Genomic DNA, 26,813 nt, shown 5'->3' with positions numbered 1-26,813 from the left:
ACGAGGTCTGCAAAGTATTAATACTTTGACCGTTGGCCAAAAAGGAGTCTTTAATCCCTGTTTTACATGGTATGTGTGTAGGGAAGCCTGTGGATCTTGGTTTTCTCTCTCTTTCTCGCTCTCTGTATGTGTGTGTGGGGTTTGGAGCCTCACCCGGAGGTGCTCAGGGCTTACTCCTGGCTCTGCACTCAGATGGTTGTATTTCGAGGACCATATGAGATGCCAGGCATTGAACCCAGGTTGACTGCATGCAAGGCAAGTACCCTACCTGCTGTATGATTTCTCTGGTCTGGATCCTGGTTTCTTGACCCCTGTTGTAAATCTGTATCCATTTTCTGCCAATCACTCTTTGACTATGTCCTGTCTTTGCTGTGTCATTTCTGGATCTCTCCCGCCTTTCTCAGCTCACTAAGGCCCAAATAGCCTTTGGGGAATTGGTGCCTATAGTCTTCACTTTGCTCATTCTGAAGCCAGAGTGTCTCCCAAAGAGAACTGGCAGGACAACATTTGTTCCTTGCCTCCTCCTCTGTCTGTGTCCCACTTATCTGATGTACCCCAGGTTTTCTGGGGGTTACAGACAAACTGTAATTAGTGACTCCCATTTTTTCTGGGACCCCATGCACAGAGGGCAACATGTGAGTCACGATACCAATTAGTGTTAGATAATCTCAATAGGTTCCTCTTCCCTAGGTCAACACCTCTTGAGTTCTGTCCTGGCTGGAGCCTGAAAGTCAGAGCAAGTTCTGGTGAATCCAGTAGTTGGCATTAGAGCATTCCATTAGAGTAGGAATATGTCCGAACACTATTAGGCTGGGCTGAAGATGCAGAGATTATCTATCTGTATTCTGTGAAAGATGGGAAGACAGTGGGTTGTATTTAAAGGGGTGCTCTATTCCCTGTTTCCCAGGGACCCTGAATCCAAGAGAGCATGCTCAGGTTTGTAGCTCTTGCCAGGCCTATGAAGCTGCCCTGATCCCGGTATCTTGTTCAGAAGGATAGGTGTGTGTGTGTGTGTGTGTGTGTGTGTGTGTGTGTCTGTGTGTGTGTCTGTGTATGTGTGTATGTGTGTGTAAAATGTAGACCTGTGGGTAGCTTCGCCTGCTACCACATTGTGGTTGCCTTGGTGGTTTCTGAAGGATGCAGTGATTTAGGAGGGTGTTTGTAGTGTGGATTCCTTCGACCAAGAGCAGCCCATAGTGAAAGGTGTGTTATGCACGGGCATGTGTGTTCACATGTGCATGTATGAGTAGAGACCCAGGGAGAAGAGAGCAGTGAGAGTACATATGCAAGCCCAGGACCTTCCTAAGCACAGTCACTGGACCTGCAGGCTGTCATGGAGCTGTCTAGGAGGAGGTGGAGGAGGGTCAGCCCAGGCTTGGGGGTTATGCAGGTTTGTGATTGGATTTTTTTGGTTATTTTTTGGGGGGGCTCACACTGCTGATATGCAGGGGTTACTCCTGGCTCTGCACTCAGAAATTGCTCCTGGCAGGCTTAGGGGACCATATAGGCTGCTAGGAATTGAACCCGGGTCTGTCTCTGGTTGGCCACATGCAAGGCAAATGCCCTACTGCTGTGCTATTGTTCTGCCCCCTGTGAATGGATTTTTGATTCTCCCACTAGAGAACTGAGACCTTTGATGAGCTGCTTTCATCTCTGCATCTCCATTTCCTTGCTTGTCAGTTAAGGATAGCAGACATGCTTCCTGCCACAACCGTGTGACATTGTATTCACATTCAAGTTCAGGTGGAGTCCTGGATACACTGCAGAGGCCAGTCGGGCTTGACCTTGATATTTGTCCTTGTGTCCATCTATTGGTTCATCCTCCAGGACTGGTTGTTTGCAATAATGTGTAGAGCCTTATTTTCAGATCGGCACCTAATATTGACTTAGGCATTCATACTTGTAGGCTTCTGCAGTAAGACTTGATGAAACCAGTCACCTGCTCGATGAAGATATGTATGTTCATATATGTAATTGCCTACATTCTAACTGCTCCCAAACATAGGATGAATTTATTCTATCTGAAATATATTTCTTTTTTTTTTTTGGTTTTGGGGTCACACCCGGCTGCGCTTAGGGTTACTCCTGGCTCTATGCTCAGAAATTGCTCCTGACAGGCTTAGGAGACCATATGGGATGCCGGGATTTGAATCATCATCCTTCTGCATGCAAGGCAAACGCCTTATCTCCATGCCATCTCTCCGGCCCCCCAAATATATTCCAAACATAAGCTATACATTGGGGACAATGTATAATACAACGGGTAGGACATTTGCTTTGCATGCAGTGAACCTGGGTTCACTCCCAACATATCCCTTGTGGTCCCCGGAGCCCTTCCAGGAGTAATTCCTGAATGCAGAGTCAGGAGTAAGCCCTGAACATCACCAGATGTGAAGAAAAAACAAACAAACAAAAAAAACCCCTATACATTGACGTGGTTGATTTCTTTTTAGACATAATGTTTGTTTTTTGAGCCATACCTGGCAAATGCTCAGGACTTAACCCTGGTTCTGTGCTCAGGATTCTCTTCTTGTAGGGCTTGAGGAACTCTTTGGAACACTGAGGATTGAACTCAGGTCAGTTGTGTGCTAAATAAGTGCCCTACCCAATTCACTATCTTTATGGACCCTTAAGACATTTTAGTTTACATGTTTCTTTCTCTAGCTGTCCATATTGATGCAATTTTTAGTTGAGGAATAATTGATGTAGTGCCTCCATTTGATAGATATTAGCATATATAAAATATATGTTTACTGTACCATTTAGCACATGTATATGCTCTGTATATGTGCACTTGATGTATATGACCATATACACAGGCCTGAAAGTATGAGTATGAAAAGTCTCGCTGAGCTAACAAATCGTCCTCTATTCATGTATCATAGTCCAGGATGGTGGTTATCAGCTAGGGTACTTTGGTTGGTGGCTAAAGACATTATAATTGTTATGACTTGCAGTAGGAAAATGGTTAAAGTTTCTCCTATGGGCATAGTATCTCTCCCCCACTCTCCAGCACCCCCAAACCAAAGAAGTATTTGATTCAAAATGTTGATGTTGCTGAAGTTGATTAGAACTAATCACAAGGAGCCAGAAAAGTACAATTTTATGAATGTATAAGAGAGAACTCAAAATACTTGAAAAATAATCCTGATGTCCACCCTGCATTCCAGGCCTATACAGTGCTGGAAAGGCCCTTCATGGGCTATTTCTCCATGATTGGCCTGATTGGCCCAAGAACAGCCATTTCAAACAGCCCACATCCTCAAAGACAGGGAAGGCCCTGGATTTTCTGCTAAGTTGGCTTCTGCTCTTCAACAGAGACCTCTTGGGAAGAGGATAATGCAGGCCATTTCAAAACATCTATTTCAAAATACCTAGTACCTATGCTAAAAGAGTGAAAAGGAATAGGTGAAAATCATTGCCTGGGGCTGGAGTGATAGCACAACTCTAGGGCGTTTGCCTTGCATGTGGCCAACCCAGGATGAATCCAGTTTGATTCCCGACATCCCATATGGTCTCCCAAGCCTGCCAGGAGTGATTTATGAGTGCAGAGCCAGGAGTAACCCCTGAGTGCCACTAGTTGTGGCCCAAAAAAACAAAAACAAAAAAGAAAATCATTTCACATTCTTATCTGTTCCAAGATGAAAATATGACTGCTCCAAGATGAACTCGCCTAAACAATATTAAGAAGACACTTCTGGTGTTTTGACTTTTAAAACAAAGTCTTACAATTGGGCCTGCATTCCAATTGGGCACTTTGTGAGGGACTAGTTTGATCTCTGAGAGCCAACAACAGTGCTGTCAACCAGAATCTTTTTTTTTTTTGTTTTTGTTTTTGGGTCACACCCGGCGATGCTCAGGGGTTACTCCTGGCTGTCTACTCAGAAATAGCTCCTGGCAGGCACGGGGGACCATATGGGACACCGGGATTCGAACCAACCACCTTTGGTCCTGGATTGGCTGCTTGCAAGGCAAACGCCACTGTGCTATCTCTCCGGGCCCCAGAATCTTTAAGTTCCAAGAATGGACATTATTTTAGGGTGTCCACTAAAGATGGAAATATGGCCTCTGTGTATGGTGGGATCATTTCTAGTGGAGCCCACTTCATCTCATCCTCATCCTCCTCCTCTCTTCCAGGTGCCTCGTCTCCAGACATGGAGCCCAGCTATGCAGGTGGTCTTTTCGACATGGTGAAAGGAGGTGCTGGGAGACTGTTTAGTAACCTCAAGGACAACCTGAAGGACACGCTCAAAGACACATCTTCTCGGGTTATACAGTCTGTGTCCAGGTAAGGACATTTGGAGAGCTCTGTGCAGGAGCAGAGGACCTGCTGATATCTCCCAGATGTCCTGGGTAGATATCATCCTTGCAGCCTTGCTCTCAAGTCCCCCAGAAACCACAGCTTAGGTGGGAAGCATTCGGCAAGAGAGGATGGTAGCTGGTGATTCTGCCTTTGGAGCCTAGAGCTTAGTGGTATAATGCCTATCTACTCATGCTTGTCCCATGAGCTAAGACAAGTGAATGAACTTCTCTGAGCTTGCTTTCCTTCTAGACTCTGGCTCAGGTTTGCTGCACTGGGGGTTTTGAGAATTGAGTGATAACAGTAATGTTTGTGCCATTTGACTGTGCCATACTCAGAGGTTATACTCCAAATAGAACTTGGCTTTTGTCTTACTGGCTTTTTACCTTTCAATTTTATAGGAGATTTTTTTCTAGATCATTAAAATTTGTTTGGAGGGAGAAAATTTGTATAAGCAGACCACATTCATTATTTCTTATTTTTAGGTATGAAGAGGTTTACTTAAAATAATAGTAATCTTGACCAAAGCAATAGCATAGTGGTAGGGTGTTTGCCTTGTATGCAGCTGACTCAGAACAGACTTGGGTTGGATTTGTGGCATCCCATATAGTCCTCTGAGCCTGCCAGGAGTAATTTCTGAGCACCAAGTCAGGAGTAACCCCTGAGCGCCACCAGATGTGGTCCCCAAACAAACAAAATGATAATATTTTGTTTCAATTCATATAGTCAAACATCAAGTCCAAGCATTTGCTTAAAGCTGTTAAGCCAGCTTTTATTTATTTATTTATTTTTTGGTTTTTGGAGTTCAAACTCCAGACCTTAACATACCTTGTATCTACCACATCTCCAGCTCCTAAAGCAACAATTTTTATTTTTATTCAAAGGTAAAGCATTCGCTATCTAAGAGTCTTAGTTGGGGTCTAGAGTGGATAAAGTGTCCTTTATTCTCTCTCCATCACTTCATCCATACATCTTAGCAATTTAAGGGAAATAGTTCCACATAGATCAAGAGGCTAGAACAATTACTGTTAACTTCCAAACTGTGTTTGGTGATTTTGAGGTTCATAAAGTGCCATCTGTAATGGACATTGGGAGGTGCCATTGGAAGGGACAGATGCATATGTGGGTGTCTTCTCTCATTAGTGTCTGCTAGAGGGAGAGCAAACAAAAATATCTCAAGCTCCAGTGGGCCCAATGCTTGAGAATTTTTTGTCTTGAAATTAATGCATTTATCTTTCATTTCTATTGAAGTTGAAAAATTATAGTTTCAGTAAGTTGCTTGCAATCTTGTTGAAGATTTCTGGCATTAATGCATTAAGTTACTGCTCTTTACCACCACCATAATGCAGTGACTCTCCCCCCACTATCCTGGCACCTCTAATCCCATCTTATTCCCTAATTCCTACCCTTTCCCCTCTGTTTGTTAATAAGCATCTAAGGCCAAGTGCATGCCATTGTTTTATCCTCTCTTTTACCCTTGGAGAGAGAAAAATCTGGGGATCATTTAACATATCTCCTTTCTTTTCTTGCTTTTAGCTACACCAAGGGAGATTTAGACTTCACTTATGTGACTTCCAGAATTATAGGTAAGTTTTTGGCTATTCAACCTTTCCATGTGCCCTTCGTGACCACAGACCCCTTTAACTTCTTTCTTTCCATGTGTCCCCCTCCACCAGTGATGTCCTTTCCTATGGACACCGTTGACATAGGATTCAGGAATCAGGTGGACGACATTCGCAGCTTTTTGGATTCTAGACACCTTGACCACTACACGGTGTACAATCTGTCACCCAAGTCATATCGAACTGCCAAGTTCCACAGCAGGGTAAGGACGCTGGGTTCTGGGATCTTACACTGGATGGGAACCTTCCCAGGAAAATTTGTCCGTGAAATTTCATGTGCTGTGGTAGGGTTGAGGACTCCCATCAGTCAGGGCTGGGTTGCTCAGTGGTAAGGGCACATTGTTGGGTGATGCAGTTTGGACAAGGTACAAGCTGCAGGATATTATCAGACACCTTCCCTGCCCTGCTATCCTGGTGTTAGAAAACAGCATGGCTAGATCTGACAGACACAAGAGCACTAATGGAATCTGTTTTCAATGTTGAGATAACCAGGCAAACATGCACACTGCCTGCACTGTGGATTTGGTTAGACAGATACTAGGCAGCAGCCAACATGTACCCAGATTTCTTCCTGAAGTAGGAACTTTGCACCCATGCCTTCACTTCACTCAGAAGTCTTCTGGGATGAATGGGGGAAACAAAGGCTGCTACCTTTGAGAGGTAAAGGAACCTGTCCAAGGCACTAGTAACTCCTGGATAGTCTAAGCTTTGTGTTTCCAACCATTCTCCTGAGTTGAAAGTATTCCATGAAAAAGATGGATTAGCCTTGAAGGACATCTTGAACTAGGGAGAAAAATAGTCCTATTTTGGGACAGATGAAGGAGTAGAGAGAGTTGACTTAGACTTGAATCTGATCTGGAGTGTGGTACTTTTAACCTCAATATTCTTTGTTGTTGTTTTTTGGGACCATACTTGTCAATGCTCAGGGGTTACTCCTGGCTCTGCATTCAGCAATCATTCCTGGTGGTGCTTGGGGGAACCAAATGGAATGCTAAGCATCAAACCCTTGTTGGCCACATACCAGGCAAGCACCTTACCTGCTGTACTATCTATCATTCTAGACCCTAAACTTCTAACCTCTTGGATTTACTCACTCTGATTGGTCATTTTCTCTCTCATGCATCTTAGAATATATCAACCTAGTCTCAATATCTCAATATCTCAACCTAGGTATCATTGCAACTGCATTGTTATTTTAACCTATTGTCTGCAGTATGTGACAGGAATCACAACTTTGCAGCCAGAGCACATTTTGCTCCAAAGGACAGCTGCCTTTGGTCATCTCTGGACTTCAATATAGGCATCTATAAACATAAAACGCTTTGTCTTTATCCCCCTCTCAGGCCCTTCCTTCTCTAATATCTGTTCTGATAAGGAATAGTTTTCTTAGTGACCTTCTTTTCTTTTTCTCTTTTTTGTATTGGCCACTCTTGGCAGTGCTCAGGGTTTTTCGTTTTATTAGCCATTTCTGGCTTTGCGTTAAGAAATTACTCCTGACAGACTTGGGTGAGCATTATGGGATGCTGGGCTCAAACCTGCGTCAGCCACATACAAGGCAAATGCCCTACCCACTGTGCTATCACTCTGGCCCCCAAACCCTCTTTTCTCAAAGCATGTCCAGATGAAGCAAGAGGGAATCCAGGCATTCTCACTTTGGAGTGGAGCAGGGCTTTGATAAAATCCTTAGATTCAGGTTGATATAAATTGCTTTTTATGTTGGAGATTATTATTTTTTGGTTGTGGGACCCCAGGGGTACTCAGGAGGTATTTCAGGTACAGTTTGGGGGAGTATTGTCCCCATGCTCATTGAGCCATCTCTCCAGTACTACAGTGGAGTCTTTGTTTTTTTGTTTTTATTTTTGCTTTTTTGGGGCCACACTCAGTGTACTCAGGGGTTACTCCTGGCTCAGCACTCGGGTATTACTCCTGGCTGTGCCCAGGGAACCATAGGGAATTACCCAGATGGCTGCCTGCAAAGCAAGTGCCCTACCTGCTGTACTATTATGGCTCTGGCCCCTGCAGTGGAGATGTTGAATGAATTTCTTTAACTTGCTCTGTAATTAAATGCCCCTTCTAGTTCTTATTCTATCTATTGCTTAATTCAGGCAAGAGACTCACATCAAACAGAATTATGTTTCTATCTCAGATGCAAATCTGAGCAGCTATTTCTGGGTTAGAGACCTAGTCAGGCCCATCCTTTTCATAATTGAAGGCCTGAGAAACATCCCGCACATTATTTCATAGAAAGCTTTATTTGGACACTCAAAGATCTGCCATCGTCTGGAAATCTTCCCTTTGAAAGTGAAGTAAATGATTTAATATCATTATAGAAGCATTCCTATGTCGGAAGAGGTCTCTTCAAAGTAACCATCTCTAGAAAGATGGTTGAACAAAGGCATCTATTAGCGGAACTGCCTATTTTGTGATGAGTTTGAACCAGCAGAGCAGGAGCTGAATATTAAGCATCAGCTCTCTGACTGGGTTCTTCTGACTTGCCAGGGTCAGCAGGAAGTATGTTGATTTTTTATTATTTGCCACTGTGAGCAATGCCTGGCATGGCTCACAAATGCCTCTCAGAAGAATAAAACTGCCAACAACTAGTTAAACACCAACGACATAAGCAAATATTTGATTTTTGTTCTCAAGACACTTAAGCCTGTTGGAAGGAAGAATAAGAGGTCTGATATCTACTCTGAAATCTGATTGAGGGCCATGGCTGGGTGGTACTCCAAAGCCTAAGAGAGCTTGGTCTGGTGACAGAGGGGGTTATTTCTTTTCCGGATCAATTGTAGACTATGCCTTAGAATAGAAGGTATTTGCTTCTCCAACTTCATATTTTCTCCATAGCCTTGAATCACCACACTCCTCTCAGCCATCACTGCCCTCACCTGTAAAGTCCTCCAGGTCAGACACCCAATCATCATTGTTAGACTAACTTTACCCAGGGAGTAATCTCACATACCACATGGCTTTTAAAACCTTTCACCCATATGCAGGAGCATATTGCTTTTTGAGTCCTTCCAGAGAGTTCCCGAATCTTCCTGCTAACATTGAGAGCCAGCTACTTCGTCTCAGTTGTGGCTCAGGCAGCCAGTCCCAGGACCTTTGTAGTCTCTTCTCAGCCTGATTTTATGAAGGTCTTTCAAGCTCCTCAGCCTTTCTTTTTTCACTATTCCCCTGTGACATATTCTGTTCTTTCTCTCTATTCTTGACACTTAGGAAAGTTTCCTTGGTTCATATCTTCTAGGACAATTTTAATCTTTTCTTCTCAATCTTGTCTTTCAACCTCGGTTGAATGAGTACATGGCCATGAGTCTGCCATAGCTCCCCATATGAGGAAAGGCAGAGCACAGACTGGTCTATGACATCCTCTCTGGAGTCCAGAAACTCTGCAGTTCTCTCTGGCTCTTGGCTTTACAGTTTGAACTCTGTAGCTTTCTATATTTATTGTGTGATGTATACTTGGGATATGGTGGTGATGGCAGAAGCTGGCTGTTTCCAGGAAGATTTTCCATTGCCACAGGGAATTCTTCTAGAATTGATTTACATTTATGCTTAGATGCTACCAGCTTATCAGGAATTGTATGGAATGATGAGATATACCAGTTTTCTTAATATTTAGAACAGAATATTAAAATGGATTCTATGTTTCCTCTCACTTTTCACTGGGGATTCAACCCCAAACAAGCTTGCAGTTGTCCTTTCTCCCAGATGAAGAGCTAGAATACTCTTCAGAACTGCTCAGCTGGCATTAAAAATCCTTTTCTGGAGTCTTCTTAGGAGTGTCTGCTTGATGAAATAAAAGAGTGAATACTAGGGGTCAGAGAGTTAGTTCAAGGGTTAAGGCATTTACTTTGTGTTCTGCTGACCTTGGTTCACTTTCCAGCATCATATATAGTCCCTGAGCATCATTAGGAGTAATCTCTGGACATGTGAACCAGTGATAGCCTTGGAGCACTTCTGGGTATCTCCTTCTCCTAGACCAAACAACAACAACAATAACAACGAATGAAAGTTGAGAATACAATCATAGACCTGAGTGAACTGTGTGTAGAGCATAAAAATTACTTGAAGAAGACCTGAGTTTGATCCTTGATTCCTGCTAGGATTGACTCCTGAGCACAGAGCCCTGACACTACCTAGTGAAGCCCCAAAGCCAAGGGAAATAAAAGGAATGAAAAGAAACGTGTTCATTGTGGGTGCAGAGAGTTGAACCATCTGCTTTCACCCATTTTTATCTTCTTTTAAGGAGATAACTGTTATCTCTATAGTGTGTAGGCATGACCACACCTGCACTGTTCTTGATCAACCTTCTAGCCACCATGCAAGTGCAGTCAGACATCTACAGGGACTCCACTGCATAGAAGGATTATGGCTTTTTATACTGTTTTATACTCTAATGGCGTTGCTCTTAGAGGTTCATGGAAACAGGAAGAAAGACTCATTGAACCTTGCCTATCCCCAAAACTCTCACACTCTTTTCATGCTGTTCTGGTGCCACCCTCTCCATCTATCCAGCAGGGATGGAAAGTATACAGAAACTTCCTAGTTTTTAGCCCAGAAAAACCAAAGCCAGCTGGTTATATTTTTTTCCATGTTTTGGGCATGTGTGGGGGGCCCTTATCCAGTAATGCTCAGAGACTATTCCTGGCTCTGCATTCAGGAATCACTTTGATGATGCTTGAGGACCATATAGGATCCTGTGGATGGAACTTTGGTCAGGTACATGCAAGGCAAGTCCCTTTTACCTACATTCCTCTCTCCCTGTATTCCTTTCTCTACTATCTCTCTAGCTCTGGCTGGTTCTTTCTGAAGATGCTTTTTTTATTGTTTCAGTATCACACAATACCCCCCTCCTTTTTTTTAATTCCCAGCTATGCTCAGGACTCACTCCTGGCTTTGTACTCAGGAATTATACCTGGTGGCATACAGACAACCCTATGGGATGCTCAGGTGACCCTATGGGATGCCAATGATCGAATCTGGGTCAGCCCAACTGCATGTAAGGCAGGCATCCTATCCACTGTACTATTGCTCTAACCCATGGTCCACACGATCATTGAGGATTTATTTCCCTTTGGCCACAGTTTGAATTTTGGAACTTGTATTATCTCTTGGGTTTCTTTCTTAAGGGGCCCATAACTGTTTGGAGGCTGCCATTTCCTGTTATCCTTCCAGAGTTCTTCCAGAAAGCTGATTCAGTTTCTAAGGGTTTCTGCTTTTCTTTGCTGGTTGGTGATGAGTTTGCCAAAGAGGAGAGAATTTACAGTTTAGTTATCTTCTCACCTTCTGCACCATGCCTCAGGGTAAGGGTAGGAGAAATAGGGGAGGAAATTGGCCCTGGCTTCGCATCCAGAGAAATGGGGAGCTTCATTTCTAGCCTCTTGTGAATATAGTTTCTTAATCTTGGCCCAGTGTAGCCACCGCTTGAAGCCTTAACCAACCTCACAAATGTAAGATGTAGTGAAAGCAGTAATTAATCATCAGTGATACAATTAAAAATGGGCTGATTTAGGGCTGGAGCAATAGCAGAATGGGTAGGGCATTTGTCTTGCACGTGGCTCCATGGGATGGACCCAGGTTTGATCCCTGGCATCCCATATGATCCCCTGAGCCTGCTAGGAGAGATTTCTAAGTGCAGAGCCAGGAGTAACCCCTGACCACTGCCAGATATGGCTCCAAAACAAAACAAAACAAGAGGTTGATTTATTTTTATGAAAGAAAAAGAAGGGCTGGAAAAGTGGCCTAAAGATCCCAAGTGCATGCTTTGGGTTTGATCCTTGGCACTGCACAATCCCTGAGCACAACCAGGAATGACCCTCAAACACAGAGCTGAGAACCATCAGATGTGATGACAAAACAAAACCCAAAGAGGTGATAAATTTTGGGGCCGGAGCAGTGGCACAAGCAGCAAGGCATCTGCCTTGCACGTGCTAGCATATGACAGACTGCAGTTCGATTCCACAGCATCCCGTATGGTCCCCCAAGCCTGAGCTCATAGCCAGGAGTAACCCCTGAACGTCACCGAGTATGGCCCAAAACCAAAAACAAACAAAAAAAATTTATATTACAATGCACCAATTTTAAACTGAAAAAAAAAAAATATCACCCTAGATTTCCCTCTCCTCTAGATTCTCCTTGTGGGAAACTCATGTGACCTATCTGAAACTCAGTTTTCTTCTATGCAAAACAGAAAGTACAAAATAAGAGTATCCATCTCCAAAATGCCTGGGCCAATTTTCTGTTGGTGTACCATACCCAGTAATTTTGAGAGCAGAGTCAGTCATAGACCAGAATCTTAGTAAGTGGTGGCTGTCACTGACATTGCTAATAATGCAATTGCCGCAGTTAATGATTGCTTGAAATGCCCTCAACCCCCCGCCCAACGGTATCAGATCCTTAAAACACAGGAAAGGGCCCTTAAGTCTCACTCTCTGTAGCACTTTTGGTACTTACACTCAACAAGCTGGAAGCTTGTGTTACCTTCCTTCTTGTCCAGGGCATTCATTGATAGCATGAAAACCCAGTAGCTACAGACCTGGTGCTGTCCTGGCCTCTCCTGCTAGGCAATATCATGATTCCTATGGTCTCCCTTTGTCATCTTGGTGCTTCTTGGTAGAGCTGGGAAATCCTCTGGAGACAGAAGCTCACAGTGGGGAGGCTACAAAGATTGTGCCAATGTTTACATAAAACTGTGATCCCCCAAAGGCTCCAAAATTAGCTTCCATTAATTAAATTCCTTAAGAAATTTATTTTGCTTTTGTTTTTGCCTGAATGTTTGTGTTTCTTTCCCTTTAGACAGAAGCACATGCTTTAAAAAAATTCTAATTGTATCTTTGCCTAATGGTATATAATTATATATCAAGTAAATATGTAATTATGGAGTTCTTCAAATTAATATTATTTACTTGATTGACTTAATGCTCCTGGAGCTATTAGTCTATTGAGCTAGGAGTAGTTTCTACAACTCTTAGCCGGGACTCATAACAATTATTGACATTTAGTGTTGGTATGGGTGACAGCAGGTTCTACAAGGTTTAAATATACTATCTGGGAAAACAAGTTTCCCACACAGTCTACATGGTTTCAAGAGGGGAAGAAGAAGAACAAAATTGAGTTTATTTTGTCTCTCCCTTAAAATGATGTACATGGAGACAAATCTTGTGATGAGAAGAAAATACCAAATGAAGTAGTTTTTTCCTTCCTTCCTTCCTTCCTTCCATCCTTCCTTCCATCCTTCCTTCCTTCCTTCCTTCCTTCCTTCCTTCCTTCCTTCTTTCTTTCTTTCTTCCTTCTTTCTTTCTTTCTTTCTTTCTTTCTTTCTTTCTTTCTTTCTTTCTTTCTTTCTTTCTTTCTTTCTTTCTTTCTTTCTTTCTTTCTTTCTTTCTTTCTTTCTTTCTTTCTTCTCTTTCTTTCATTCTATTTCTTTCTTTCTTTCCTACTTTCTTCTTTCTTTCTTCTTTCTTTCTATTTCATTCTTTCTTTCTATTTATTTCTTCTTTCTTTCTTCCTTCCTTTCTTTCTTCCTTTCTTTCTTCCTCCCTTCCTTCCTCCCTTCCTTTCTTCGCCCTTCCTCCCTCTCTCCCTTCCTTCCTCCCTTCCTTCCTTCCTCCCTCCCTCCCTTCCTTCCTTCCTCCCTCCCTTCCTTCCTCCCTCCCTCCCTTCCTTCCTCCCTCCCTTCCTTCCTCCCTCCCTTCCTTCCTCCCTCTCTTCTTTCCTCCCTCCCTCCCTTTCTCTCTCCCTCCCTCCCTCCCTTCTTTCCTCCCTCCCTTCCTTCCTCCCTCCCTCCCTTCCTTCTTTCCTTCCTTCCTTCCTTCCTTCCTTCCTTCCTTCCTTCCTTCCTTCCTTCCTTCTTTCCTTCCTTCCTTCTTTCCTTCCTTTCTTCCTTCTTTTCTTCCTTCCTTTCTTCCTTCTTTCCCTCCTTCCTTCATTCCTTCCTTCCTTCCTTTCCTTGATTCATTGAGCAAATAGCCACTGAGCTCCTCATATTTGATTAGCACATAGATCTTGGACTCCAGTCACAAAAACAAGTAATAGTCTGTCTTCTCACAGAGCAGTGTTCTTCTCATAGTATTTGAGCAGAAGACAAATTCAAACAGTTAATTTGAATTCCAGCTCAACGGCACTGACTGCCTTTATGTTGTGCTCGACATACTCTTGTAAGGTCTGTTTTCATTTACACATAAGAAAATGGAAGGTGGGAAAAGTTAGTCACTTGTCTGAGGTTAATCAGATCTTAGATGGTGAAGACTCAACCTGTGTCAGCTTACTGTGTTATTCTGCGTGAAAGCAGTCATGGAAGGAAATGAACAAATGTATGAGTATAAAAGTGATGGATTTGACTATTTTCTGGGTGTTCTAATAAGTGTTAGAAACCAGAGCACACTTGGGTTTTCAAGAACCAATAGGGAAAGAAAAAAAATTACAGATAAGAAACAGTGTAAGTTTTACAATTTTGTACAAGTATAGGTTTTTTGTTTTTTGTTTTTGTTTTTTTTTGCCAAAACTTATCTTCCTGATTTTTTTGTTTTGGTTATTTGTTTTGGGCTACACTCAGTGATGTTCTGGGTTACTTCTGGCCCTGTCCTCAAATATTGCTCCTGGCAGGCTCGAGGACTATGTGGGATGCTGGGAATAGAACCCGGGTCAGTTCTGAGTCGGCCACATGCAAAGCAAACAAACACCCTACCACTGTTCTATCTCTCTGACCCCAATTTATCTTTAAAAAATTAATGTATCATTTTATTTCCTTGGAAATGAAGAATTGAGGTGGGAATGAGTAATAGAAATAGCCCTAAAAAAAAAAAAGAAATAGCCCTGAATCATGACAAGTAGTTAGAGGGGAATAATTTGACAAAAGTCCATTAGCACGTCATCTGGGCCATTTGGAAGTGAGGTTCAATATTTCAACAGAGCACCCTTGGAATTCAAAGGTATAGGGAAATGGTTATTTTGGAAGATCCTGGCTACCATCTTAGAATCATCTTGTATAAGAAATATTACCAACTAGCTTAAAAATATTCTTGGCAGCCTCAAAAATTTTTCTCCCCTTTCTTTTAGCTCTCAGTTCTACAGATATCATATGTAACTTTCTGTGTGTTTATATATATATATGTGTGTGTATATATATATGTATATATATATATATATATTGGTGGTGGGATTTGGGGCCACACCTGATGTGCTCATGATTACTTCTGGCTCTATCTGTGCTTGGGAATTATTTCTGGTGGGACTCAAAGAACCATATGAGATGCCAGGAATCAAACCTGGATTGGCTGTGTGCAAGGCAAGAACCCTATCCATTGTATTATCGCTCAGGCCCTGACTTCCTATTTATATTTAGCTAGTTATTCAGAGTACCTAAAAGAGGTGAGCAAAACTGACTTTTCTTATTTTCCTTTCTACTGTTTAACATTAGGGTTTTGGGTGTTTCTTAAGCAAGTAGTATTGGTGTATTAGTTCTTTATCTATATATCTAAAATTTGTTCTTAGAATGACACCTGATCCTTCTCTTTTATTCAGCTATGACTCCTTCCCATCTGTCTCTGCTCATCTTCTTCACTACCCTGCATTCAATTATTGATTCCTCTGTAGCAGTATTTTGCTTCCTCTCTATTTTCTTGAAATGTCCCTCACTGTCTTTTTATATTCATTCTCCCAACTCCTAGGATTTGTCTGGTTCAACCTTCCATCTGTTTCTTACCATATAAGATTTGATTAATTTTTTTTCTTCCCAATTTAGTTATATGTCTGACAAAGGGTTTTGCATTGGCAGTCAGCTGACAAAAGACTATCTATCATTGGTTGATCACACTATCTGTGTCAGATATTAGCTCAGTCCTTGATATGTATAATTATAATTATCTTACAATTATCATGACCTGTTATGATAGGAATAATTCATCATGTTGTTATTTTTGTTTGTATGGTATTTTTTGGCCACACCATTGGCACTCAGGGGTTACTCCTGGCTCTGTGCTCAGAAATCACTCTTACCTCGGGGACCAAAAGGAATGCCAGTGTTTGAACCCATGTCCGTCCCGGGTCAGCTGCATTCAAGGCAAATGTCTTACCACTGTGCTACCACTCTGCCCCTAATTCACAATATATTATGAAGAATAAAAGGCCTAGTGAAGTAGCAAAATTTGTGTGTGTAATTTTTTTTTATTAGTTAAATCAGTAAATAGCTAAACAATTATGACTTAAGCCTCGGAGTTAAGGTTATCTGAGAATCACAACCAGTTTACTGCTAGGGAACAATAATCTATATCCAAATGAACTAGGTTAAAGTACTAGTACTAGTCAACAGTGTAAGTTCAGGTAAGATAATGTCTGGTACACAGTTTTCTCATCTGGAAAGAGAGAATGTGTTAACACCCACCTCACATGATTATCAACCAGGCAGATATCTGGAAACATGGTCATTGCTCTTCAATTATAATATGTTAATTGAATATGTGTTATATGAATGAAAATGTTAAAGGTTATTCCTCTAAAATTATGATTAAAAATCTTCAGGGTTATCAACTTTGTCAAAAGAAAATTTTGGGACCGGAGCAATAGCACAGTAGTAGGGCTTTTGCCTTGCAAGTGGCTGACCCAACATCCCATATGGTCCCACAAAGCCAGGAGCAATTTCTGAGTGCAGAGCCAGGAGTAACCCCTGAGTGTCACTAGGAGAAGCCCAAAAACCAAAAAAGAAAAGAAAAAAAGAAAGAAAAAGAAATGTATTGAGGGGGAAAAAAAGGAAAATTAAAAGGAGGGTACCAGGACCAAACAGTCATATGTACATTGAGTGGAAATGAAAACTGATCAGACTTGAGCACCAAACCCAAAGTCAATGACAACAGAATCGATACCCAATCTACAACAAGCTATACACAGAGGGGAGCAGTTACATTAGCAGTCCGGGGGGCAAATGAGGGAGATATAGGATGCATGCTGGGAGCATGCTGGGAACTGGGGTGGAGGGAGGACAGCAGTGGTGGTGAGAATGGCCCTGATTTATTGTCACTATGTACCTTAAATATTACTGTGAAAATTAGTAATTCACTTTGGTCACAATAAAAATTGTTTAAAATAAAAAAATTAAATTTGGGAGGGAGAGAATGGGAACTCATCATAAGAATAAGCATTTTTAGGGATTTTTGTCTCACTTAGCAGAACTCTTCCTGCTATCATGAGATCTGGGATAAAATTAAAGAAAGTGTGGGAATGCTAAAATAATCTTAGAATTAAGCATCAAATAGGTCAGCCCAAACATTTTCAACTTAATAGACATTGAATTCAGTATGACCTCACAAAATGGAACCCCAGTACATAGTTTAGTCTAGTTAAATTAAAAATGCATTTCAAAATGTGTTTGCGTACCTTTACTGAAAAATAACACTTTAATTAAAAAGTTGCTGGAATTGCTGGAGAGATAATACAATGGGTAAGACTGTACTGTGCCCTGCAAGCAACCAACCAGGGTTCAATTCCTGGCACCCCATATGGCCCTTTGAGTCCTACTAGGAGTGGTCCCTGATCACAGAGTGTCAGAAGTAAGCCCTGACTACTGCCAGTTGTGACCCCAAAACCAAAACAACAACAACAAAAATTGGTGCATTAAGTGACTCTGTTTCTGCATACTATTCCCAACTCTTCCTGATAGTACTGAAAAAGGGGAAATAATACTTGTAGAAGTTGTTGGCATTTTCCTTGCCTATGGAGAATTCACTAAGAGGTTTCCTGTCCTTTGTCTGTGTCCTCAGGTCTCAGAGTGCAGCTGGCCCATCCGACAGGCTCCGAGTCTGCACAACCTCTTCGCTGTATGTCGCAATATGTATAACTGGCTGCTACAGAATCCCAAAAACGTCTGTGTTGTCCATTGCTTGGTGAGTAGCCTTTGTTGATTTGGTCGCTGTCATTTGTGGTGGTTTTGCTTCATTTGGTCAAATACAGCTTTTTTTTTTTTTTAATTTATAAGGATAATATTGAAGTGGAAAAACCATTTATTGGGCCCCTATTTAGAATTGGGGGATGTGAAGAGTAGAAAATCGAGGGAGGAATTCATTATTCTGCCTTAGTGGAAAAGGCAGATAATGTATGTATGCACTTCACAAATCCAGTGCTGACCATTATAAAAGAGCTTGAAGCTGGAACTATGGAGTGAGAGACAAAAAATGCCATTGACAGAAAACCAACGTAGGAAACACATTGGAATATCTTTTCTTACTTTTGTATTTGGATCAAAATGGAATAAAGAACTGCTGTTGAGCATGGCCTATATTGAAATGATTGGCAGTAACAAATATTGGGAAGGATATAGAGAAAAAGGAACACAGTAAACTGTCAATGGGAATTTAAATTGGTGCAGCCTTTATGAAAATGGTATGGGAATCTCCTGTAGAAACAAATAAAGATGATAATACTACGTGATCCTGAAATATGTTTTTGTGTTTTTCTAAAGGGCATGGAAATGCTATAATTTAATGTGTGTTGGCATCCTTGTGTTTATAATAGTATTATTCATAGTAGCCAAATCATAGAATCCAACTAAATAAATACCCATCACAGATGATTTGATATGGAAACTGAGTATAAAAATACTTCACACACACATATATTTATATATATGTTTACTCAATGGAATACTATGCCATTAAAGATGATGAAAGTGTGTCTTATGGAACAAAACAGGTAGAATTTCAGGTTTTTTTTCTTGCTCTTGTTTTGTTTTTAAAGAACAATTTATTTATTTATTTATTTATTTATTTATTTATTTATTTATTTTGGTTCCTAGGCCACACCTGGCGGTGCTCAGAGGTTACTCTTGGGTCTGCGCTCAGAAGTCGCTCCTGGCAGGCACTTTGGGGTCCATATGGGATGCTGGGAGTCAAATCTAGGTCTGTCCTGGGTTGGCCATGTGCTGTGTGCAAGGCACACAACTTTTGCAAGTAGTGTTTCCCCTTTATCAGTACTGTCAGGAAGAGTTGGGAATAGTGTACAAACACAGAAAGAATCACTTAATGCACCTTTGTACCTCTGTACTATCTCTCTGGCCCCATGAATTTAAGTTTTTTATGTTAAAGGAAATAAGTCAGAAAGTGATAAACACCCAGTTATTAGGTGGTCTTTAGTAAATGTGGAATTGAAATAATTAAAACTGATGAACTGGCAGATAATAATAAGACTAACTCCTGCACTTGGTGAAAATGATGGTGGTTACCAGAAGGAAAGAGAAGTGGGTGGCAGAAGTGAGTGGAGGATTTTTTGGTTGATGGGCCAGTTCTGGAAATTTGCTGCTGGGTGGGATAAGCCCTATATCCAGTTAGAGGAGTTAAACTATACCTCTGAAATTCTGAAGATGTTATGACCTAAATGAATGTTATGTTGATTTTAAGAGTTGGGGCCGGAGAGATAGCATGGAGGTAAGGCGTTTGCCTTTCATGCAGAAGGTCATCAGTTCGAATCCCGGCATCCCATATGGTCCCCCGTGCCTGCTAGGAGCAATTTCTGAGCATGGAGCCAGGAGTTTCCCTGAGCACTGCCGGGTGTGACCCAAAAACCACCAAAAAAAAAAAAAAAAGAGTGGGGGGAGGAGGATAGTATATTTATGTCTTTATAAGCAAATTGACCATGTTTTAATAATGAGATCTCAACACACTCATAGTTTGACGCTATGTATAGCAATTCCCAGTGAGAATGATATTTCTGACTGTTGACTTCATCAAGATACTTCTAATTCACTGTCAGCACCCAACCCCCAGAATCCACACTATTAGGGAGAACTCTGGGGAAGCTTGATGAATGCTGGTCTCTTCCTTCTCTGTCGAAGTTATCCCTTTTCAACTTGATATTACTGTGGAATTGTGGAGAGCTTCTTATACTGGTTTAAGGAATGCATCTATGGTACAAATGTACTGTTACCTGAAAGTAAGGTTCCGTTATTTTTTTATTTGTGTTTTTACTATTATTTTTGGTCATACCCAGTGGCTCTCAGGGGTTACTCCAGGCTCTGTGCTCAGAAATCACTTCTGGCAGGCGGGGGGGACCATATGGGATGCTGGGGGTTGAACCTGTGTCAAGGTTCTGTTATTTCTTGCTACCACAGTTACTTTTGTTGATTTTGGAAAGAATAGTGATTGGAGATAGGGCTGAGATACTATTGGTCTTCTGTGTTTGGGGTTAGTAGGGTGCCGAGTTCAGTACAAAATTGGAGGTATCTTGTAGTGCACTGAGGGATGGTGGAGATTGAGGCTTTGCTTGTGGGCAGGGGCAGAAATCTGCTCCTTCAACCCTGGTTCTTCCAGATGCTCATTGGAGCTGTAGTCAAGAACATGGAGCTGGCCTAACACAGACATTTCTTTTCTTTCTTTTTTTTTTTTTTTGGAGGGGGAGGTGTCACACCCGGCTGCGCTAAGGAGTTACTCCTGGCTCTGTGTTCAGAAATCACTCCTGGCAGGCATGGGAGACCACATGGAATGCTGGGATTTGAACCACCATCTATCCTATATTACTGTGTGCAAGGCAAATGCATTATCATTGTACTATCTCTCTGGCTCATAACACAGACATTTCTTCCCTAGCATTTAAACTTAACTTCAACAAACTTAGATATTTTGCAAAATGGATCTCACGTTCTGTGCCCTCATATATCTGAGGAGTTGTTGTAGTGTAATGAAGTATCCTGATGATCTACCAGACTATAGTAGTCTTGTGTGCAAGAACTGTGCCTTACTTTTGGGCCATTGGTATAAAAAGCTGAATAGGAGGTTGGAATGATAGAACAGCAAGAGGGGTGTTTGTGCTGTACATGGCTGACTCAGGTTCAATTCATGGTTCCCCAAGCCACACCAGAAGTTTAGAGCCAAGAGTACACTCTCAGCACAGCAGATACAGCCAAAAAAACAAACCAAACTAAACCAAAACAAACCAAGACAAAACCAAAAGTATTTGGAAAAGTGATAGACTATAAGGCAAATAAACACACAAATAGAATTAGGCATAAGTGCTAGGGATGGGAATGTATGTACATTTCTTCTATAATTGTTTGTGACATCTAGATGGCCAAAAGAGAGAAGAAGGCTGGAGAATGTTTTGCTCTTTCTTCTGTCATTATAAACTCATGGAAATAAAGGAAATATATTTGACATTTAGAGGAATGTAATGTTAAACTCATAGTGTTATCCTTTCTGTAACTAATAGTACAACAGGACAGATTATATTCTTGTGGAAAAGCAGCTTTTTGGAACCATGCTAATTTTCTCTTCTTTTCAGGCTTTTCTAAAACTTCAGAAAGTTAGGATTGAGAGCTTAGCAAGGGAAGCTGACTTGAGAAACCAGAGGCTCCTAATTCCCATTTTACAATAAAAAGGAATAAAAAAATTGAAAAATCAAAGGATTTTGATTTCCCTAGGGTATTCTCTTGGGTCATAGACATACATGAGTTGGAAGCATACACCAAGAGGTTGGGAAATGGTATTATTGAATTTTTTATTTTTTCTTATATATTCTGTGGTTTTACTAAAATCATGTGCATATACCATTACATATTTGGATTTTGGGCACACCCAGCAGATCTCAGGAGTTACTCCTGGCTCTGTGCTCAGAAATCGCTCCTGGCAGGCTTGGGGGACCATATAGGATGCTGGGGATCAAATCCAGATTCAACCTGGGTTGGCCATTTGCAGAGCAAATGCCCTACCGCTTTTCTATTGCTCTGGCCCTGGTTATACCTATATTTAATTAAAAACAAAAAATTTTAAATACCCCTAGAGCAGATAAAAGAGATAACATCAGAGCCAGAGAGATAGCATGGAGGTAGGGTGTTTGCCTTGCATGGAGAAAGACAGTGGTTTGAATCCTGGCATCCCATATGGTCCCCCAGCCTGTCAGGAGTGATTTCTGAGCGTAGAGCCAGGAGTCACTCCTGAGCGCTGTCGGGTGTGACCCAAAAACCATAAAGAAAAAAAAAGATAACATCTACTCAAGAGCTTTGGCATGATAAGAGTAAGTGAAGGTTATGACAAGAGCCAAAAGGGCTAGTGTGTGAGCTCTGCATATTGCAGGGGTGGCAAACAAGTTCGACACAAAGAGCCAACATTTTAAACTGTGAGAGTCAGAAATCCACACCACATAGTGACCTGCCAAAATAGACAAACACTCGCACAAAAGCATCTAATTTTAACAATAATCTATGAAACACATATTGCATTTTGCCATTTTGAGTGAGGGTCAAAATTCTGAAGCGATGGTGAGGGTGTGCTTCCTCCTCCACACTAAGCTAACGGCCAAATGTGACCCAACATGTGACACACGGGTCCCCTGCTCGCTGGCCTGTGCAGTTGTTTCCGAGGGATGGGAGACAGGAGGACGCAGCCTGGGGTATGGCGGGACTCTGCGCTCGGAGATCTCTCCTCAGAGGTCCCTCCTCAGGAGCAGCAGAACAAAATCCAAACTTGGCGAAGAGCCACAGTAGACAAAATGATGATAAGAGGCAAAGAGCTGCATTCATTTTGGCCGGGAGCCTCATGCAGCTCAAGAGCCGCGTGTCGCCACCCGTGGCATATTGGAGGGTTGAACTGGGTTCAATACTGGCACCATATGATTCCTTATTCCCTGAGTCTTGCTGGAAGACTGGAAGTCTGACCATTGAGCCTTGAATAGCTCCCTACCTCAGCATTATTGGGTCTGACATACAACTGAATGAAAAAGAGTATGGGGAAGCCTAACTTCAAAAAAGAAATAATATTGAGGAAAATGTCCTGTAAAAGTTGTAGGAGAGATAATACCAATGTCAGATTTTACACATGATAAACCCAGATTCAACCTCTAGCACCACTTATGGTCCCCAGAGGACAGACAGGCGTGATTCCTGAGCACAGAGCCAGGAGGAAGCCCTGAGTACCACCAAATGTGGCTCAAAAATCAATCAACCAACCCATCAACAAAAATTCTCCTTGGAAAAAGGACAACAACGATAGATGGGTGAGACACATTTATATAATCTTAACTTCTTTGTTCTGTTTCTTTTATTGGGAATGAGTGTCAAGATAAAAATAACAATGGCAGTTAAGACAAAGTTGATAGGTATGATAATACAAGAACCTCAGCACTTCAAAATAATCTACTCTTTATACTAATTATGTGTTAGAATGGTGAAGGCATCAGCAAATTCTGTGTTTTTTTTTGTTTTGTTTTGTTTTGTTTTTTTTGTTTTTTGGGCCACACCTGGTGATGCTAAGGGGTTACTCCTGGCTATGCACTCAGAAATCGCTCCTGGCTTGGGGAACCAAATGGGACGTGGGGGGATCTAACTGTGGTCTGCCCTAGGTCAGCTGCATGCAAGGCAAATGCCCTACCACTATGCCACCGCTCTGGCCCCCACAAATTCTTGATGAAATAAGAGGAAACATAAAAGACAAGTACCAAGTAAAGAGAAGACAATTTTTTGTTTTGGGGCCACACCAGTGATGTTCACTCAGAAATTACTCTTGCTGGTGTTCTGGGAACCATATCCACATGGTACCAGGGAATGAACCCCATCAGCTGCATGCAAGGCAAGTGCCCTATCTGCTCTACAATTTATTACTGTAGCCCTGGAGAAGGAAATTTTTTTCTCCAAATAATAGAAGAGATTTATTCTGGAAAGTTTTAGACTGCTGAGTATAATAGCACTGAAGGAAAAAAAAATTTTAAGTCAAGATTTTGGTTTTTTTGACCACATCTGGTGGCACTCAGAGTTACTCCTGGCTCTGTGCTCAGAACTTGCTTCTGGTAGGCTTGGGGGAACATATAGGATGCTGGGGATTGAACTCAGGTTGGCCAACTGCAAGGAAAACACCTTACCCATTGTGCTATCCCTTCGGCCCCAAGGTAAATTTTAAAGTAAATATTTGTACAGATAAATGTGAAGCTCTTGGAAAAGAGTTCATGATAAACACATATAAAACCAACCGAGTTTTGGTAATAAGACTAACAAACTATAGAGATAGATTATTGGATTTCTGTGTGATGTTTTTCTAGTTTCTTGTCATCATCACGATGAAGAAAGTTGAGCTAGGCTGCTATATGTTAGGTTTAATTGTGGTTGAATATCTGCTTCTAGAAGTAGATGATTAATGGAGCAGCATTTGCCCAAGAGAAAGTTGCTTTTGGTTGCACTTTTAATCAACTGATGAAAATGTGGAAACAAAGCTCATCAATTATTCAGAGTGGGAGGATTATATAATGGTTCTAGAAATTAAAATTTTTACAGGTTGAACATTTACTAGAAGCTAAATTGTGAAATTAAATATAGGATATATATATATCAAATCTTGAAAGGTTAAATATATTTGTTTATTGATGTAGCACATTATGTGAAAAAGAGCTGAGATCTTAACAAATGTGGTATGAGTTAGCCTACATTCAAGCCAGTTGACTTGAGGTTATGTTAATTAAAGTATAATGTCCAGTTAGTCAGAGAGAGATGCATCTCTTATTTTGTATTTTACCTCTGAGAAGCATATTTAAAATTGTTGTTTGAAAAGCCAGAGCCATGATGCTAGAGGTAAGACATCTGCCTTGCAAGCCCTAGCCTAGGATGGATCATGGTTCCATGCCACAGCGTCCCATATGGTCCCCCCAAGCCAGGAGCGATTTCTGAGCGCATAACCAGGAGTAATCCCTGAGTGTCAACAGGTGTGGCCCAAAAACAAAAACAAAAATAAATAAAAAATAAAATTGTTATTTGACAAGAGACAAGTGCAGACTTTAAATAATGAGTAAGAGTAAGGAATAAATCCATGTAGAGGACTTAACATTGCTTTTGTTAAAGTAATACATAACCAATATGCACTTAATGAAGAAATAGTTTCAGCCTATATACAACTATTACCAGATCTGAAGAGAGACATCAACAATAAATGATGGCAGAAGGGATTTTAATATCATACCCTTCCCATGGAAAAATCAAATAGGAAATCTACAAAAAGACAACAACAGTCTTAATGAGTTGGACCAGATGGGCTTAAAAGACATTTCTAGATTTCCACCCTACAGAAGCTGAATACACATTATTCCTAAGTGCAAGTGGAATATTCCCAAGGATAAATAACATGTTGGGACATAAAAACAAGTATTAATTAAATCATGCAGATTGAAATCATATTAAGAATCTTCTTGAGTCACAAAGTTATGAAAGTAGAGATTAGCCATGAAAAACAAAGCTGGGGAAAAAACACTAGTATATGAACACCAAGTAGTAAGCTATTGGACATAATAATTGTTTTTTCTTTTTTTAATTTCATCTTTTTTAATTAAAACATAATAATTGTCAATAAGGAAATCAGATTCATGGGAGCAAATGAACTATTGGAATATAAGGAACACGAACAGTTGAAGAGGGAAGTTCAAAGTAGTATAAAGAAGTAAGAGGGACCAAGGAAAATCAATTTATCCTTATGTCTAAAGTAATGAAGAATGGAGTAGATGAAACCCAAAGAAATAATATATTAGAATACAAATAAATAAAACGGAACTCAAAAAAGATACTATAAAGGATCAGTGAAACAGGAGTTGGTTATTTATCAGAATAAACAAAATTGGGGCTGGAGAGATAGCATGGAGGTAAGGCATTTGCCTTGCATGCAGACAGACGGTGGTTCAAATCCCAGTATCCCTTATGGTGCCCTGAGCCTGCCAAGGGTGATTTCTGAGCATAGAGCCAGGAGTAACCCCTGAGCACTGCTGGGTATGACCCAAAAACAAACAAAAAAAATAATAATCAAAATTAACAAACCCTTAACTAAGCCTAGCAAGAAAACAGAGATAACACCCTAATAAATGGTATCAGAAAAGAAAGAAATTACAACAGGTGTAGAAATATAAGGGGTCATAAGAGACTACTAGAACAATTTATACCAAATCTAGTTGGAGAAATCAGAATAAATGCACAGATTCTTAGAACTTTACAACATTCCAAGATGGAGTCAGGAGGAAATGCAATTGATAAAGAAGATATAGTCTACATACACAGTGGAATACTACTTAATTATGAAAAAGATGAATTCTTGCCCTTTACAACACATACTTGGAACTTGAGGGAGTCATATGAAGTAAAATAAATCAGAATGATAAGAAAAAAATACCAGATAATCTTTCTCATAGGTTGAATCTAAATAATCAAAGCAGGGGAACAAAGTAAAATGAATATAAACCTTGGACTCAGGAAGAAGGAAGATTGAGAGAGTGGACAGCACCTAAGGTTGGGGTTAGAGGGCTAGGGGTAGTGCTGACTGATATGAATAGTGAAGAGTTCTGGAATTATATCCCTGAAATGAATAGTTTTGCAAATCATTCTTACCTCAATAAAAAGGAATGATTTTTTATAGAGACTGAAATCTATTCAGAAGAAGCACATTGCATGATATTGCCTGCTAAGAATGTCAAGTGAGGAACAATGGAAGGCAGTGGGTATTTGGGTTTTCCAGAGACAAAGCCAAAGGCTGGTTGTCTCTATCTATCTATCTCTCTATTTATCTATTTTTCTAAAGAGGCTAGCTCTATCTATCTATCTATCTGTCTATCTGTCTATCTATCTATCTATCTATCATCTATCATTTATATATCATCCATCTACTACTTACCTATCTATCTTTCTATCTGTCTCAGAAGAGATTAAATTGCTTCAATCACTTCTTGGCCTTTTGGCTAAGATCGAATGTAGAAATTGCTTCAAATGGTTTAAAAAGGACAGGAAATCTTACCATCATTTTCTTTAAAACTGATGATCAAGTAAAGCCAATGACAGTGTTTATTTATTCCAAGTTCAAAGACCTAAGAACACCAGGGTCTTGGAGTTTAAAGACCCAAAAACTAGCATGTAGATTCTCCAGGATAGATGATCCCCTTAGCTCTATAGA

The 26,813-nt window shown here is 40.9% G+C and overlaps 1 protein-coding gene across 4 annotated transcripts in view; it reads left to right on the top strand.

Annotated features, from left to right (window-relative positions):
* Positions 1 to 26,813, top strand: part of DNAJC6 (DnaJ heat shock protein family (Hsp40) member C6) — a 155,206-nt gene that overhangs the window by 95,534 nt on the left and 32,859 nt on the right. For all 4 annotated transcript variants that reach the window (XM_049774389.1, XM_049774388.1, XM_049774390.1 and 1 more), the window contains exons 2-5: positions 4,138 to 4,288; positions 5,837 to 5,886; positions 5,977 to 6,125; positions 17,679 to 17,801. In XM_049774389.1, the coding sequence (XP_049630346.1) occupies positions 4,138 to 4,288; positions 5,837 to 5,886; positions 5,977 to 6,125; positions 17,679 to 17,801 (473 nt within the window). The remainder of the gene's footprint in view (positions 1 to 4,137; positions 4,289 to 5,836; positions 5,887 to 5,976; positions 6,126 to 17,678; positions 17,802 to 26,813) is intronic.

Source organism: Suncus etruscus, chromosome 6 (assembly GCF_024139225.1).
Source record: "Suncus etruscus isolate mSunEtr1 chromosome 6, mSunEtr1.pri.cur, whole genome shotgun sequence".
Lineage (NCBI taxonomy): Eukaryota > Metazoa > Chordata > Mammalia > Eulipotyphla > Soricidae > Suncus > Suncus etruscus.
The sequence above is the reverse complement of the archived record's forward strand: the minus strand, read 5'-3'. Positions and strand labels throughout refer to the sequence as shown.